The sequence below is a fragment of the Biomphalaria glabrata genome, chromosome 4, assembly GCF_947242115.1.
Source record: "Biomphalaria glabrata chromosome 4, xgBioGlab47.1, whole genome shotgun sequence".
Taxonomy (NCBI): Eukaryota; Metazoa; Mollusca; class Gastropoda; family Planorbidae; genus Biomphalaria; species Biomphalaria glabrata.
In genome coordinates, this window is record NC_074714.1 from 22,594,775 (window position 1) to 22,613,251 (window position 18,477).

The following is an 18,477-nucleotide window of genomic DNA, read 5'->3' on the forward strand; positions in this document are numbered from 1 at the left end:
ACATTAGATTAACTCCATATATATGTATACCAAATATGAATGCATTTGGTTAAAAAATAAAAAAAATAGCCTCAGGTGGTCCTCCTCCCCTTAAATCAGTATTCCATTCAATGAGCTAGTTAATGCATTGAAAATATATTTTATTATGAACCATTGATATTTTTGTTCATTGTCACCTTAAATTTTTTGTACCGATATCCGAATCTATGAATGAAGATTGAGATATCAATAAAGAAGTGTGTGACTTTTTTGTAATAAAACTTTACCTACTCTGAATTTTTTTCATTTAAAAGTGGTATATTTTGTATTTAAAAATTTGCTTGCATAGTTAATTTAAAAAATTAAAAGGTTCACTTTCGAAAAACAAAAGTAGCCGTTGCATCAGAACTTTGAAAGGTTTAAAATATCTCGATTTACGGTTTTCAATTTTTTTTTCTAGTTTCTGAGATCTAACGGACAGACGGAGGGACAAACAGGCCACACAAAACTAATATCGGCTGTTTCGGGGAGTGCTAAAAATTAGTATGAAAATGTAATTTTTTGTTTAGTTTCTCATAGATCAATATATTTCATTATTACATTATATTCTTAAAGTATTGTTATGACATCATCTGCTGAAGTGAAATAATGCGTGGTAATAACAGCCGTTACGTGTTTCTTATAATTATCTCAGATATTAAAATGCTGTTACGCAATATAGCCTTAAAGAAAACAGTGACTTGCGTGCTTATTTTTGGACACCATATTTTAAAATGTCGTCAGCATACACCATAAGCATTGGGAACTCCTTTTCCCTGTAGACAGCGTGTTAGTATTAATAGTAAAACATAGCAAAAACCATGACAGTTTGACACACGGCTAGCGGTAAGCGGTGAACTTGGTTGTGGTATCAAGAGATTGACCCAAATAAAGGTACTCTTTAGATATTTATATAGAATAATTATTTAGATTAATTACAAGAGAGCATATTATGTTTTTTTAACCTTCCCTGTATTAAGAAAGGGAGGTTATGATTTTCTATTGTGAGTTGCACTTGATGTATTTTTACTGTACCTCGATACAAACAGAATACAAAGGGTTAATTCCCAGTTCACTCGTGATGAAATAGATAAACAAACTTTAATACAGAATGGTTCACAGTCAAGTCAGGAACTAAAATGATGTTAACCCTTTAAGAGCCCAGCAGTAACTGTCTTAAAAGTCTAAATCAATCATCTCTAACCCAATGCCAATGTCGTCACTAAAATGTCGCGTTCAAAATATGTCTACTACAGTGGTTTCTAAACTGAACTAAGTGTCTAATACTAGACTTTGTTTATTATCAGAGTTTTGTTTGTTTGATTGTTTATTTTGGAATGATAAAGTTTGAAAATTATGTCTATTAACATGTATATGTACATTGTGATGTAAGCCTGTCTGTCTTGTAGTTCATTGTTGATGCCTGTCTGTCTTGTTGTTAATTATTGATGCCTGTCTGTCTTGTAGTTAATTGTTGATGCCTGTCTGTCTTGTAGTTCATTGTTGATGCCTGTCTGTCTTGTAGTTAATTGTTGATGCCTGTCTCTCTTGTTGTTAATTATTGATGCCTGTCTGTCTTATAGTTAATTGTTGATACCAGTCTGTCTTGTAGTTAATTGTTGATGCCTGTCTCTCTTATAGTTAATTGTTGATGTATGTCTTGTAGTTCATTGTTGATGCCTGTCTGTCTTGTTGTTAATTATTGATGCCTGTCTGTCTTGTAGTTAATTGTTGATGCCTGTCTGTCTTGTAGTTCATTGTTGATGCCTGTCTCTCTTGTTGTTAATTATTGATGCCTGTCTGTCTTGTAGTTAATTGTTGATGCCTGTCTGTCTTATAGTTAATTGTTGATACCAGTCTGTCTTGTAGTTAATTGTTGATGCATGTCTGTCTTGTAGTTAATTGTTGATGCCTGTCTCTCTTGTTGTTAATTATTGATGCCTGTCTGTCTTGTAGTTAATTGTTGATGCCTGTCTGTCTTATAGTTAATTGTTGATGCCTGTCTGTCTTGTAGTTAATTGTTGATGCCTGTCTCTCTTGTTGTTAATTATTGATGCCTGTCTGTCTTGTAGTTAATTGTTGATGCCTGTCTCTCTTATAGTTAATTGTTGATGTATGTCTTGTAGTTAAATGTTGATGCCTGTCTGTCTTGTATTTAATTGTTGATGCCTGTCAGTCTTGTAGTTAATTGTTGATGCCTGTCAGTCTTGTAGTTAATTGTTGATGCCTGTCAGATTATAAACAAATTCCTCTGAAGATGTCTGGGTTTCTGGTGCGGGTGTATTACAATGCGATGAACTCACAAGTAAACAAACACCACCTGTTGTAACAGTGAAGAGACGAGTCGGAAACTATGTTGAACAGTTTGAATTAGGTTTAATCCACAAAAAGCCACAGTCGATGTCTCTGTCAATAAAATACGTCCTAACCCTATAGAATCCTATCACCAACTGATTTTCTGTCTCTAAGAAGCCTCCAACCCAACTAATCCCAAGCGTCACTAGTCATGTTAAAAATCCGTCCACTATGGTGCGTCTCTACGTAAACTAAAAATACAAACTGTCTAACAACATATATTAGTAGAGATTTATCTCAAACTTTGGTGTTTTTTTTTAAATGTGTTTCCTACTGTAGGATAAGCTAATTAATTACCAAATATAATCCTTATTACGAGTTCAATATTGACTCACAAAATCAACACATACAATATGATATATACATTCATATGATCGCACGTATCCAGAATAACCCAAAGGATTTTACTTAGAAATGTAACATTTATCTCTGGTTCGACTGTTATAGGGCAATATAGGCTACTATTATTATTATTATTATTATTATGGGTTATTTTGGCACTGGACTAAAATGTTGTGTGTGTGTGTTTGTGTATGTGTATCGATATCATTTCATCAAGAGAAAATTATTTTGGACTAAAACATTTTTTTTCTACAAAAAAAAAAAAGAATGCGTTTCATATTTATGCGTATATTTTTATTCACATTATTCATATTATCAAAACTAAATTCAATAGGAAATCCAGCATTTTATCTAGTAGACTTTGTCCCACTTTATTGCAGCCTATATGACTTAGAAAACCAAAAGGAAAGACTACTTCTTTGAGGCCATGAACGAGACTTAGCTATCAATCAACTCCCTTGTCACACATTATTTAAATACATAGAAGACTACTAAATGACTAGAGAAAATGTAATTAGTCATTTAATTCAATATTATAAATGTATATATATCGGATGGCTGCCTAGTAGTGTGGTGCGCGCGATGGACTGTCGTTCGTATTCCTGCTGGAGGTTTGGACTTAAACGTAGGTCAACTCTAACTCAGAAGGAACATCCGAAACACGCACTAGTTGACATTCAGAGTGTATAAGACAAAACAAAACAAAGGTTTGATGAAGCAGTGATAAAAAATGACATAATTGATGGTTATTCATAGTGAGTAATATTAAGTCAAGGCGTATACGATATGAGTAAATTTACATTATTAAAAGGTAAGTACACCTTCGTCACAGAGCAAACGGTCCACTCAGGGCTCGTGATATCCACAACCCAATGCCATGGATAATGGCCCAGTAGGGTCCATGTAACTGCAGATCAGGCTAGCTTTCAGCAGAGTCCCAAGTCTGAGTCCCTAAACAGAAAAATATTCATTCCTTGTGACCGCCATTCACATGATTATAACGACAACGACCTAATAGCTACAAAATAACGAAGAAATTAAAATAACTTAACTTACCCAATACTGGGGAAAAACAACAAGCAGAAAGCTCACATGTGCTACCCAAACAAAAAGATGCAATGACGCCAACATAGCGCGTCCTTAGAAACAGCATCCAAACTATTATGGTGCACAAAAGAAACATATCTAGCAAAGAAGCAATTCCATATGCTCATGACAATATCTTCCTTCGTAGTCAAGGATGAGCATAATATCATTCTCAATGTACTTAAAGATGCCTGTGAGTCTAACCTAATCTGGCCACATACAAGACTAAGGAGCGATTGTTGCAGAGTTGCCTAATTCTTTGCTAAGCTTCTTTTTTTTTAATATCTTCGTTGTTTGGTGACACCGATTTTTTGATTCTCAGCTTTAGGCCATGAGTAGCCATTAAGTGCTAACGTTTATTAAATGTGGATGATAATTTCAGATATATTGATTTTGCAAAACTTCAGCGCACAAACAATGGAACCGACAGCGGGGGAGATAGGGGTAGCGAGACCTGCTTATATGTGGTGGTTTGTAATAATGTGGGCATAGCGTAGCGAAGCATTAATATGAGCTAGTATATAAGAAATACATCAATAACGAATAAATATAAGATATGTAGATAGATAGATAGATAGATAGATAAACTTATAGATAGATAGTTAGATAAGACAGATAGATAGATAGATAGATAGATAGATAGATAGATAGATAGATAGATAGATAGATAGATAGATAGATAGATAGATAGATAGATAGATAGATAGATAGATAGATAGATAGATAGATAGATAGATAGATAGATTTTGTTATTTTGACTTTGATTAAATGTTTGATTGATTGATAGACTGATTGATTGTTATTGCTAAACAATTATTACTTAGACTTACTTAATTAGAATAATAACTTACTTAATAACAATTATTACTTCACTTGAAATAAAGATTGTAAATTGTTCATATTTCAGGCAACAAAAAGCTTTCCATTCAAGCTACTTAGATTTTTTAAAAAGATTTTGATTTTACAGAATTCTATCTGTGCTTTTTGAATCGCATCAAAAAGAAAGAAGTTATAAAGTGAAAAATAAAAACATTTGTGTGTGGCTTTATTCAATTCTTGTTCATTCCAAAGTAAGAGATGCAGCAGAGTTCCGCTAGTGTTATAATGTTGTTAAATTTGTATCTTAGTATCGACAGTGTCAGCACGTCGCCTTGCAAGGGTCCTCAAGATGATAGAATTATAATTAGAATGAATCTTAACTCACTTCAGAGAAGAAGAACTCACAGAAAATCGCATCTGTTCTTGACTAGATTTAAGCGTTAACACTATTGACAAAAATATAGTTTTTTTCACTTGTGTACTCAAAAGAAAAACATTTTTTAAATTGTTATTTATCTTGTTGTAAAATAGTTTTAAAATTAATAGCCTCCAAACCCAAAATATAGCATGCAAACGTGCAAGTCATTGCTATCAAAAAACTGTTTAGATTTGAAGAAACGGATAGAACTATCTAGGCTTAGTACGTTTGTTGCATACCCTGTGACGGCCAACAAGTCAGCCATTGAGTTGGCTGCTAATGGGTTTGTGTACATTGGAAATGGTACCAGTGATACTGTTCAGTGTCAGTTCTGCCACATGAAGAAAGAAAATTTGCAGATTGATTTCGACGTAAGGTACATTCATTTTCTAGAATCCCCATTCTGCCCGTTGGTCACTGGTGTATATTGCGATAATGCCCCATGGTCATTACAGGCTCAAGGTGCTATATCGGCACCAATTAGCACAACTAGTAATGGAGCAGTTGGTTTTTCAAAAGAAAATGATTCTCATAATAGCCGTCTTGCATCCTTAACATCAGTAACACTAGATCCCAGAATTCTCAACCCTGAGAGCTCAAGAACTCTGACACCTTCTCCCCGAAGTCATACGCTTTCAGGCTCGGCGACCACTGCGCTCGGCAATGATAGCTTTGAAGCACCACGTTTACTGAACGCTGCTTCTAGCAATAGTTTTTTAGCAGCTTCAACGTCAACGACGTATGCTGCCAACAGTAGCAGTCATGCAGACCAAACAGCAAATAATGGAATTCCTGTAACTTCAGTTTCTACAGCTCCAAGTGACAGCCATTCTTCTATATCCGCTTCACTGAATTCTACTGACACTTCTATCAGTTCGGAACCATCCAATCCACAGACACCAACTTCAGGCCATGGTCCAACATATTCAGAGCTGGGCATCGTCACGGACAGACCTAAACGTCCTGAATATGCCTTAAAATCAAAACGTCTGGAAACGTTTTCTTCCTGGCCAAGGGATCATCACCTCACCGCACACGAACTATCTGAAGCGGGATTCTATTACGCAGGTAACGCTCTTTTTATTATTTTATTTTGACATAGAATAATGTTTTGATGTTATCCCAATCATTTATTGAGAAATGAATTCTTAGACTTGAATCTAATAAACTAAATATCCAACAATGCAACTTATCGCTTATAACTTTGAAGGTCATGTATGTATGTGTGTTAGTCTGTGCTATTCTTCTTCATAAGACAAGGCTTCTATATAGTGCCGCTTAAGAAACGGGAGCTATATTAGACACTTATAAAAGCATTTAGATCTAGTTTCATTTCTGTATTTTCCATTTTTTTTCAAATGCTGTTTTGTAGGCTATTTTTGTCTTTCATTATGTCAAACAAATTAGAAAGAGTTCTGTTTAAAACTATTTTTTTTATTATACATATAAAGGTTACGGAGACTGCACGAGATGCTTTCATTGCGGAGGCGGTCTACGTAACTGGGAAGATGAAGATGATATTTGGGTGGAGCACACCAGATGGTTCCCGAAATGCGCTTTCTTAAAACAAAAAGTGGGCAATTCTTTTGTAGATCTAGTTCAGGATTTAAACAAAGAATTTGAAAAGGTATCATATGGTATCATAAAGTATTATAATGTATCATTAAGTATAATAAGCGTTTGTAAATATCATATATTTCAAATATTCAAACGTTTTTGTGTTATCTTGTTATGTAATAGAATATGACTTAAAAATGTGTAAATATATTTTTTAATTTGTATAAATATGTGATTTATTTATGCTATCTGTACAGACATGATAAGATATTTTAAAATACTATTAGGTCACACTATACATATATTTTAATGTACACATACAATTGGCTTGTTCTATTGTCGTGTCCCGCGTTCTTCACTAAAAGGCGTACAACCATTTCTCGTGTTCTCCACCAGATTACCGTGGCCGTGATAACGGACAAACTTCCATCTTTTGTTCCACCTGGTGAGTGGAAAACATGTGTAAAAAAATAAATAGAGTTTCTAAATATGCATATGAGTATTATTTTAATTTAATATATCTAATTATATATAATTATATAATAATTATAAAAGTATAAAAAGCTCGTCATTTTTGGTAAATATTAGGTGTAAAGAATCGATACATTTTTAATAAGAAATGTATTAAAAAGGTATGTGATAATCATTTATACAGGAAGCTCTGCAGTGTCAAACTTCTAAATGTGACAAGTCAAAAACTCGCTGTCAGAGTCACTCTAAATTATCACAGCATTAATTATTATTTTTCATTATTTATTTATTTTATTTTAATTATTTCCCCATCCTACCCCTGAATTCTCCACCCTCACCACCTTTTCCGCTCCAGGCTAGACTTAGTTGACCACATTGGAGATAGCTAAAGCGCGTCCTTTCATTCATCTGCCCTTGATCGGGGAAAGGTAAACACACAATCTCTTTTATCTTGCCCGCCGGATGTCTGAAGGACGGTCGCGGTTGACACCACCTTGGAGAAAATTATGCCAGTCCTTTCATTTATCTGCCCTTAACCGGGGAAAAGATAGACACGTTCTCTTTAGTCTTATCCGCGGATGTCCGCCGCGATTGACCCCCCCCCTTGGGTGGAATGCAGGTCACTCTTCCCCCCACGTCTCTCTTTGATCTAAGAGATTACACGGGTCAATACGCCGCGTGGTACTCCAAGGTGTGACGCTTGTCGGACTTCACCCACGTGTAAGCTAATTCTTAGCCTAGGACGTTTCCTGTGTCCGCCCCCATTTCCCAGGCATATATAAAGTAAACCAACTCAAATCAGACTCTCTTTCATTTTTCATTCGAGCTGATCTATCGAGTCTGGACTATATCACTTATTCTCTCTCCTAGAGGAATACCTGGTGGTAAGCCGAACTTAATCACAAGTTCCATCTTAATTACTCTGTGTATATTTCCATTGGATATTATCATGTGTATTTTGCTTAGTTCATTTATATTTAATTAGTGCACTGTGTATTTCTCACTGGCGTAAGTAGAAAACATAAACATGTCCTATGTATTTATTTATGTATTGCATTAATCTATTAATGCTATGTTGCTCGATTGATAGTTGATGCAACCATGTATATACTTGTACATCTTATTTTATTTTCTTTATCTCGGCTGACAACCGTGATAATTTTACTAGCGCACTGATACTGCGTTTAGAGAAGATATAGGAATTATCTCCCCTTTACTCATTTTACTCTAAGGAGAGTTGCGCCGCTTGAAGGGACATTCAAGCACGCTCCATTGTTCTCGACCCACGGTCATATGCAAACAAAGCGTCTCGGTCACTGACCACCGCCCAACTCACCCCCCCCCCTTTTCTTTCACTATCCACCTGTGGTTTTTATTTGAGATTATTATTTCCCCTGCTATGTACATTTTTATATTATTACTTTCCCTTTTATGTACATTTTATATTGCTACTATCAGCCATCTATTATTCCAAACCCCATTTGTCATCTTCTCCCAATTATGCTCTAAAGCAATTTTACCAATCTGACGAATGCACCTCAGTCGAGGGCATCGATAAGATGCATGAGAGACTTGTCCTAACTTGTCTTTGTTTATCCGCAGCCTCCCTCAGGTGTCTGCCTATTTATGTGCTGAGTGCTATCCAGCACTGCACTGTCCTACTGAGACCTGCCTATTTATTTGCTGTTGCGGTTCAGTGTCTACACGACACTACTCAACTCTACTACTTGGCGCTATCGGCATTGCCCGCCTATTCGACAGCCCACCTGTCAAGCTATTAGGCGCGACGTCCCTATAGAGTCAGATCTGTGCGAGACGTCATAGCTACGCCAACCCTCGGCAACTCACTGGACATATCCTGTCAACTACGCTGCCCACGGCAGATCAGCTCTGCCCGCAGTAACCTTGTGCCCACGGTAGCCGGCCACCCGCCCTACTGTGCCCACTACAGATATTAGATTTTGGGGATTGAGACTCCACAAGAACTATATCGCCGGCGTCCCTCTATCCGCTAGAGCGCCACCTCCAGCTGCAGAACCTCAAGCCAGGACACAGCCAGCTGCGACATCAACAGGAATACCAGCTAAGTCAGAGGACAAAGTGACATACTCTCTTATTATGTGCAAGAGTGATGATTTAACATAGAATATACTAGAGATAAATGCAAACCCTCCCCCTTTTTATTATTATATGTATATTTATGTAAATAAATATCCTTTATTTTAACTTTTGTATCTATCTTTCATTGCTTTGTCTCGTTGCGTGTCTGCTCCCGATTCATATGCTGATAAGTGGGGTGTGATAGCATTAAAAATAATCATCCCCTAGACATAAAACGTGCCAAACACACGTCACATTTCCCCACCTGTCACACTAAACTCTTCCTTTTGGTTGCAAAAATAACATAAATATGCAAGAAGTAATTAAAACATTTTAAAATGCAAAGGGGAAACTAACTAAAGTTCATACGAAGATCAACTGTTACTCTTAAAGTATTTTTCTACAACAGTGATTTTCGAATGTAATATCTTTGTCATGTGAAACTCTGCACTCATCCTTAATATTGGAATCGAAGACATTGTCATTGTTATCCTTGTCATGGCTTAATTTATCTCCAAATCTCGATCAATCTTCCTCTTTTGATTTTCCTCATTTGTACTCTAGGTTGACTTATATCGCCCTCACGTTTGTATATGTCGTTTCCTCTTCATTCAGGGCATTTTATTACTTATAAAATGTAGACTGATATTAACGAGTAAGAAGAAGAATAAAAGAAGAAAACAATAACAAACAAAGTATTTAAAACGTATTGTGAATATTTAAATTCTTATGATGGAGCACTATTTAGGCTTACAATACATATTTAGTAATAAGTGATCTTAATTGTTGGTATGACTATTTCTTTATAAGGTTTTAGTTTATGCGCTGTAAGTCATTTAGAGAGGTTGTTATGTTCCTTTTTTTTTAGATAGATATGTATTAATAGTCTACCTACGTTTCAACATTAGGAAGTAACAGAGACACGTTAAAAAGAGACCCTGCAGTGACAGCAGTCACAGCCTTGGGATACCCACAGAATGATGTCCTAGAAGTGGCATTATCACTTAAAGAAGCGAGTAAGTGCTGACATTTTGAGCCATCTTTCCGTATACAAATATACCTCTCTATGCACGTATGTATGTATGTATGATGTATGTATGATGTCTGTATGTATGTATGTATGTATGTATGTATGTATGATGTCTGTATGTATGTATGTATGTATGATGTCTGTATGTAAGTATGTATGTATGTATGTATGTATGTATGTATGTATGTATGTATGTATGTATGTATGTATGTATGTATGTATGTATGTATGTATGTATGTATGTATGTATCTATGTATGTATGTATCTATGTATGTATGTATGTATGTATGTATGTATGTATACAAAACAGAAGAGCTCTGTAAAACCATATTGAATGCAATCTATTTTAAATCCTTCAGCCATCCCTTTGTCTGCGGATGTTATTCTCGACAAACTGAGCTCAGATATAAAAGAGCCAATTAATTCAATTGATGAATTCCTGCGGACAGACTCTACAGCGTCAACGCTTTTAGGTAGGTATCAAATAGATGTATACTTCTCGTTCTGTTGTATATTAAACAGGTAAAATAATTTTAACAAATGTTAAATATTATCTAGTCTTCGGAAACTAGAGAATCTATTGTTACAGAAATAAATGCATCAGAGGCTCTTATGATTAATATGTGTAAGACCTTTGCAAAGAGTGTGTTTTTCACTTTTAGTGTCGTTTCTAAGTTACAAATTTGGTAACACAAAGAATATATCTAAAACCTTTGAAATGAATGAATATACACTTTTAGAGCCAGTTTCTATATTTCAAATTCATATAGAGTTACCTTCTAATTTCATATCATTTACATTGTATGTTAGATATTTTTTTGTTATTATTTTACTAGAAAAGCTTCTTCATCTTAAGGAGAAAAACAATGAATTGCGCCAACAGATCGTCTGCAAGATTTGCTTGGATCAGGAAGTAACAGTGATCTTTCTCCCCTGTGGTCACCTGGTCTCTTGCACGGAGTGTGCAACAGCTATGAAGGATTGTCCAGTGTGCAGAATGAATATAAAAGGAACAGTACGAGCTTTTATCTCGTAAAGTTTTTTTAATCACCGAAAACTGTGGGATACATATTGTTAGTTAATGTTAAAGATTTATATTTAAAGACCGTGATGTCAGTTTAATGAAATCAAATTAAATACAAATAGGCGGTTAGAAACAAAGGAATACATTTGTTGCTGCATTATCGCCAGTTGTGAATGGTTGCATACATTCATTTCAATAGTTCTTCGTCGACCTGAACATTTTACTAGAATTAAAAATATCAAGCCATCTGCTAAAAATTAAAAATAAATGTTCTGTTTCAGTTAAAGTCCAATAAACAAGAACAGGTGGATAAAATGATTTCAGTAGCTCACTGGTACATTACTTCTATAGGATCTACTTTGAAAGGTCCCTGTATTATAAATTAAATGTTCTTCCGGAGAAAAAAAAAGCGTAAAATTTACACAATAACGTTTTAAAGGCAAAGCCACAATGCAAATAGTTTTCACAATGCAGAGCATAGATTAAAACAAATCAAGATTTTAAATAACCGTATTTTCAGACTATAATATGGGATGGCCATTGCGGCATAAAAATATTTGTTGAAATGGTTTCGGGATGTTTTGACGCAGCCGTTTCGGCACGAGAGGATGTGATGATAACTTATAAGAAACAAAATCTTTTATAATAAACATTCCATTTTACACTATCTATTTCAATGGTAGGCATTGAAAAGTGTTTATGTATTGAATGTCTAGGAATTGAGTCCCTATTATTATATATCTATATCTTTAGTGTGACTTGTTGAATGGATGACAGAAATGTGAAAACCTCTACTGTGGATGGCTCATAAATGTTTTGAGTTGTAAAATAACAATGTTACGTTATAATATATTGCTTAAGTATATATATATATATATATATATATATATATATATATATATATATATATATATATATATATATATATATATATATATATATAAATATATATATATATATATATATATATATATATATAGTTTTCTTTTGTAAAATCATCAGTCAGATTTTTTTTCTATTTTGTTGGGGTGAATTTATATTCATGATAAGGTTAATTGTCTATTCATTTTACTGTATGGCATCCAGAATGCTCGATCAGTGTTTGTCACAGAAGATCACGGGAAATACTGTATTCCTCATAAATCTACAGACTCGAAATAAAGCCCTATTTTTATCCTAAATCTGTTAAACATCTGAAACATTTTATCAGGGCCGGCATTAGCTGCAGCCACAGTGGGCCCCGCGTTAATTCTAGGTGTAAGCTATTAAATTAAACCAAATTCATGAAAATTTCCTGAAAAATAGACAAAGTAGTCGTTTTATGGTGTTAATCGATATGAAAAACGCCAATTCTATGCGCGATTTAAAAAGGCATTGTCAGCCTTCATTTAATAAAAATATATTAACAAGGCAACTTTTAACCAAAACCGTAATTTCCTTTACTTTATTTACTTTCATAAAAGCTGGCACATAAACATAGATCTAAATCTATCTCGATTTCTTATAAAAAAATCAAAAGCGATTGTTTTTTTATTTGATCGTGACTTTCTAAAGAATGAATAAAATACAAAGACGAATTTATTTTCTAATCTTAATTTTCAGTAATGATCCTTATCCCTACCCAGACTGGGTCCCGCACAATACCTTTCGCATAGAGCCCCACAATTGTTAGGACCTGCCCTTGTCTTTCTTTTTTTTTTTTTTGAAACGTAAAATGTATTCTTTTTTCATGTTTGTCTAGACTTCAGCAACTTAAATGTTTTGACCAACAATGCCTTAAATCTTTCAGTTGGCAACACTGTGTAGTTCAAAATTGTCCGCTTATAGTGTGTTTGTAATTTAGATCTACTCCGGATTTACTACATTGCTCAAACCCTAAAATAAGACTTTTTTTTTTCTTACTAAAATCTGAATATTACATAGATATTTTTTTTATAACGATTGAAAATTAAATTTCATTTACAGTACTTTCTTTCTTTACAATATGCTATGCTTTTAGGTATTAGTATTTTTTATAAGCGGATTTTTATTATAAGTTTCCAAAAAAGTAGGCCTATACGTGTCTTCACAAAAATTCTGTCCCGGATCCTCCACATATTAAATCCAAAATAAAATAAAAATATTATATATTTGTAGCTTTCTGTGTGTCATTTAATATTTTAATTACTTTATAAATATCTTTTTATTTCATTTGTAAAATAAATATAATACAATTTTATTATACATTAATGTGTGTATAATTATGTATCATTTAATCATCGATATTATATTTGAATTGTTTTCAAGATATCAATTTATGATGTATTTCTGTTGTGTGACCTAATTTACAATTTTCGTGTATAATATTTAAATTGAATCTTGTTCTAGGTCCAGTCTGACAGACCAAAAAATTCACACACAGTCGAACATAAAGTCAATTAAAATATTTTATACTTACATAAAAAAAAACATATATATAAATTAATAATTTAATAATGTTAAATGTAAAAACTAAAGTTTCTGACCTGTCGAAATTTGGATATTTTAAAATGGGGGGGGGGTCCTTCCTCCCTTAAATCCAGCTCTGGCTTAGGCTATCTTTTACTTTAAAAGCCTAGAATCTTTTTCAGTCCAAAAAACACGTCTAATTTCAATAACCTTGAAATGACGACAAGCAACAACAAAAAAAGTGTCAGCTGATGTCGTAAACAATTATGACGTAGCACCCAAAAAAACATTGCGCATAAAGTAAACATTTAAAGTTTTAACTCGAAACCAAAACATTGACATGTATGATGAAATAAAATTTCATGTTTAGCTTTTTCATATTCTTTAAAACGTATTGACTTATTATAGTTCTTCTTTTAAACATATTTTACTCATTTACGTTTAATTACTGTTTTTATGACAAACTGTGCACCATGGTCTCAAATAAATATGTTGCTATTTTTTCCCTATTTCAATAATTAATCTTATTAGCTTGCAAACTCCTAACACGAAAACGGCCATGTAGTTCTGAACTGAATAGAGGTATTGTACAAAAAAAAGGCTATTTTGAACACGCTTATAAATATTCCAACCCTCTACTTTAATGTGTATTTGCATTCTGAAATAACTTCAGCTGAAATGTCTATTCTCGACACAAATTTCTTGGTATTCAACATACATGAACATTTTGTGCTCCCGTCTTATGTTTAAAAAAAAAAAGCTAAACTGTTAAGTAAGAACATGATTGTGCCAGCTAAGTTGAAAAAAAGTTCTTGATATATTGAATTACGCAAAGAAAATTATAGACAAAATCACATTCATAAAGGAGAATTTGAAATGAAAAAAAACTTTTCGTGTTATATTTTTAGCAGTCCCTGAAAGGGGTCAAGACGCTAATAGTTTTGTGTGAAATGTCTGTCCGTCTGTCCGTCCGTCCCGTTTAATTCGCGTAAACTAGAAAAGATATCGAAAATCCGACATCACAATATTTTAGACCATTCAAAGTTCTGATCCAACGGCTACTTTTTTTAACTGAACGCGAAAAATCTAATTTTTTAAATCACTTATGCAAGCAGTTTTTTAAAGAGAAAAAGCTATTCAGTACGCATTATAAGTCAGGCCCATTTTTAAAAGAATAGTAATCTTCTAAACTCCATTTTCTTACACATTAATTTATTTTCTGCAAATTTTTTTAGGATTCGAATAAGAGATAGTGACTTTTCAAAACAATTACACCAATTATAAGACTTCAGTTAGGTTATAGGAGGCGCTGTAGCTGAGCGGTTAAGCGCTTGGCTTCCGAACCGGGGTTCCCGGGTTCGAAACCTGGCGAAAACTGGGATTTTGAACTTCGGACTCTTTGGGCGCCTCTGAGTCCACCCAGCTCAAATGGGTACCTGACATTAGTTAGGGAAAAGTAAAGGCGGTTGGTCGTTGTGCTGGCTACATGACACCCTCGTTAACCTTAGGCCACAAAAACAGATGAACTTTACATCATCTGCCCTATAGACCACAAGGTCTTAAAGGGGAACTAGTTAGACCAGGTTCACATCTAACTCTGCATTCACTTTCACCAATACTTTGATCTGCTGGACCGTTGGGGCACTACACAAGATCTGTCAACCTTCTTTCTCCATTCTTATCTCTCATTTGTCTTTGATATAATTTCATTCGGATGTTCTTTCTGAAAATATTGAAGCCTGCCTGGGTGGACCACTTCGGGGATCGATTTTGTGTTTGTGTTTCCACACCACTGGGGGATCCAGAACTTTAGAGTGGGGGGGCGATTTTCTTCCAAACCCTAACCCTAACGCCTAGTAAACCCTAACCCTATGCATAACCGTGCATACAGCATATATATATATATATATATATATACACACACATATATATATATATATATATATATATATATATATATATATATATATATGAAAATAAAATAAGATTGTTTCGCAATCTTCAACGAAAAAAAAAACAAAAAAAAACAGTCATGTTGAGGCCTTTCTCTTGCAAGCTTGGGGGTCTGAGAAAGCTCTGTAAGCTTTCCCAAGAGGGGTTCGGGGCGAAGCCCCGACGCCAAAAGCGTTTTCTTGCATTTTACACGGCTGAAACGCATTCTCATGACATCTACAGCTGTCGCCCCGAAGCCAAAAGCGTTTTCTTGCATTTTTGCACTGCTGAAACGCATTCACCTGACATCTACAGCTCATTATTTATTAGTGGGGTTCGGGGCGAAACCTTGATAATGAAGCTAAAGCAAACATCCTAAACAAATACTTTGCATCAGCATTCTCAGCCCCAGGATACAAAGATATATTACTGAATTTGAACCAAGTAGACAACATAGAAGATATAGTAGTACAAGAAAATGGAATTCAAAAACTATTAGCCAACACCAAACCAAATAAAGCATCTGGACCTGATGGTATTCCAGCTAGATTACTCAAAGAACTAAGCAATGAGCTAGCCCCAGTGTTCAAAATACTCTTTCAGGCTTCACTTAACCTGGGCAGAGTACCAAAGGACTGGAAAGAAGATAATGTCACCCCCCCTTATTTAAAAAAGGAGAAAAATCTGAGCCAGGAAACTACAGACCAGTATCGCTTACCAGCATCACATGTAAAATCCTAGAACACATAATATATAGCACATCATAAACCACTTAGACAAACATAATGTCCTCACACCATACCAACATGGCTTTAGGAAATATAGATCATGTGAAACACAACTAATAGGACTAATTGATGATTTTTCAAAAGGTTTAGATAATAGTGAACAAATAGATGCTATCTTACTAGATTTTTCTAAGGCTTTTGACAAAGTTCACCACCATAGTTTGCTTAAAAAATTAAAATATTTCGGCATTAATGGTCCACTGCATCAGTAGATTAAAGATTTTCTGATAGGGAGAGAACAAACTGTAATAATAAATGGCTCTAAATCAACACCGATAACAGTAAACTCAGGTGTACCACAAGGAACAGTCTTGGGTCCACTACTATTTTTAATTTACATAAATGATTTACCAAATTGCATTAGTTCAGGAACAAAAGTCAGATTATTTCCAGACGATTGCATAATATATAGAACAATAAAAACAACACAAGACACAGATATTTTACAAAGAGAATTAGATGAATTACAGAAATGGACATCAAATTGGAGCATGTCTTTCCACCCAGAAAAATGTCAGTTGTTAAGAGTAACAAAAAAACTAAAACAAATTAATTCCACTTATCTTATTCATGGCAAACCAGTAACACAGACTAAAAACGCAAAATACCTAGGTGTTATAATAAATGAAAAACTGTCATGGAATCCACATATTGATGAAACTACAAAAAAATCAAACAAAGCATTAGGATTTATTAAAAGAAATTTCTATAAATCAAATAACAACATAAAACTAAAATGTTATTTAACCTTGGTTAGGCCAATAATAGAATATGCATCCTCCGTTTGGGACCCCTCAACTCAAGAAAACATTAAGAAACTGGAACAGACACAAAATAGAGCAGTGAGATTCATAACAAACGAATATTCACATTTGACTAGAGTAACACCTTTAGTAAAATCACTAAATTTAGAAAGCCTTCATGACAGAAGGCTCAAAAGTAAAGTAGCAATTATACATAAAACACTGAACCATAATCTTCAAATACAAAAACAAAATTTAATAAAATACTCTGAAAGACACAAAGATAAAGGCACATTCCTGGCCCCATATGCTAGGACAAATTTGTACAAACACTCCTTCTTCCCTAGTGCTATTAGAGCATGGAATGGGTTGCCAGAGCTAGCCAGGAAAATCAGTGACTTGGCAGAATTTAAGTCATTGGTTAATATGCATGACTAAATGCATGACGCGTAGGAGGTAATCATCTTCTTTTTTGAAGTAACGTCTGTATTATATAAGATAAGATAAGATAGTGGAAAAGATGCACGTTTACAATGTATGTAAAACAAATAGTAAATACTCTAAATACTATTGGAGAATTTTAAGGCAACAAAACAATGTCAAGGACGCTAATTTAAACATCGCTATTGCCAACTAAATAAAAAAAAAGAATTATACATAAATGTTTACAACATCTCAACGAGTGGCAGTTGATCTTGTCATCCTTTGTTCTATATTCCCACTAGTTAGTAGCTTTTTAGTTTGTAAATAGTTGCAAGTCAGAGAGTGAAAGTCTAATGCTTTCTTTTTGGAAATTAGTTTTATGACAAACTGAAAAGCTTAGAAAATGTGTTAACAAGTTAAAAAAATACGAACGTGTACATAAAAAAATTACAACTTATTATTTATTTTACAAGGATACACCAAAAACTAGCTTACTCTCTCTCTCTCGCCCTCTCTCTCTCTCTCTCTCTCTCTCTCTCTCTCTCTAGTTTGTCCTTTACGTAGGAAGATCTTCAATACACTGCTTACTCAAGTTATTGATATTTTAAACTTCATAAATTTTGTCGATCTGATTCTCAATCTGAGATTCCAATTGTTTAACATGAAACCTAGAAAACTTAAAGGTTATACACAAAAAAAAGGAAGTGCGGCAATTGTTGAAAACTTTGAAGTAAACATGAATTCTTTTCAGGGGTAAAATAATAAATATGCAAATAGCGAAGAAGTCTCGCAGGGAGGTCAAACACGCGCAGGTTTTCACCACAGAAGAATGACATATATAGGATTTATTGGTTAGGACAGTTCGATTTTTTATATGTTCGTTTATTATTTGTCACATGTTTAGTGGGAAAACTGTGTTGTATTATTTTCATAGTTTTGAATT

At 34.1% G+C, this 18,477-nt stretch overlaps 1 protein-coding gene across 3 annotated transcripts; it reads left to right on the plus strand.

The window, feature by feature from the left end:
• Positions 1-585: 585 nt before the first annotated feature.
• Positions 586-13,518, plus strand: LOC106052414 (death-associated inhibitor of apoptosis 2-like). 3 transcript variants are annotated; one of them, XM_056027455.1, is made up of 8 exons: positions 596-912; positions 4,709-6,106; positions 6,490-6,665; positions 6,992-7,040; positions 10,075-10,182; positions 10,557-10,670; positions 11,034-11,270; positions 11,975-13,518. In XM_056027455.1, the coding sequence occupies exons 2-7, from the start codon at positions 5,188-5,190 to the stop codon at positions 11,231-11,233; spliced, it is 1,566 nt and encodes a 521-aa protein (XP_055883430.1). In that variant the 5' UTR covers positions 596-912; positions 4,709-5,187; the 3' UTR covers positions 11,234-11,270; positions 11,975-13,518. The 3 variants fall into 3 exon arrangements, with proteins under 3 accessions (XP_055883431.1, XP_055883430.1, XP_055883428.1); XM_056027453.1 differs by having other exon boundaries at positions 11,034-13,518; XM_056027456.1 differs by lacking the exons at positions 6,490-6,665; positions 6,992-7,040 and having other exon boundaries at positions 586-912; positions 11,034-13,518.
• The last annotated feature ends 4,959 nt before the right edge of the window (positions 13,519-18,477 follow it).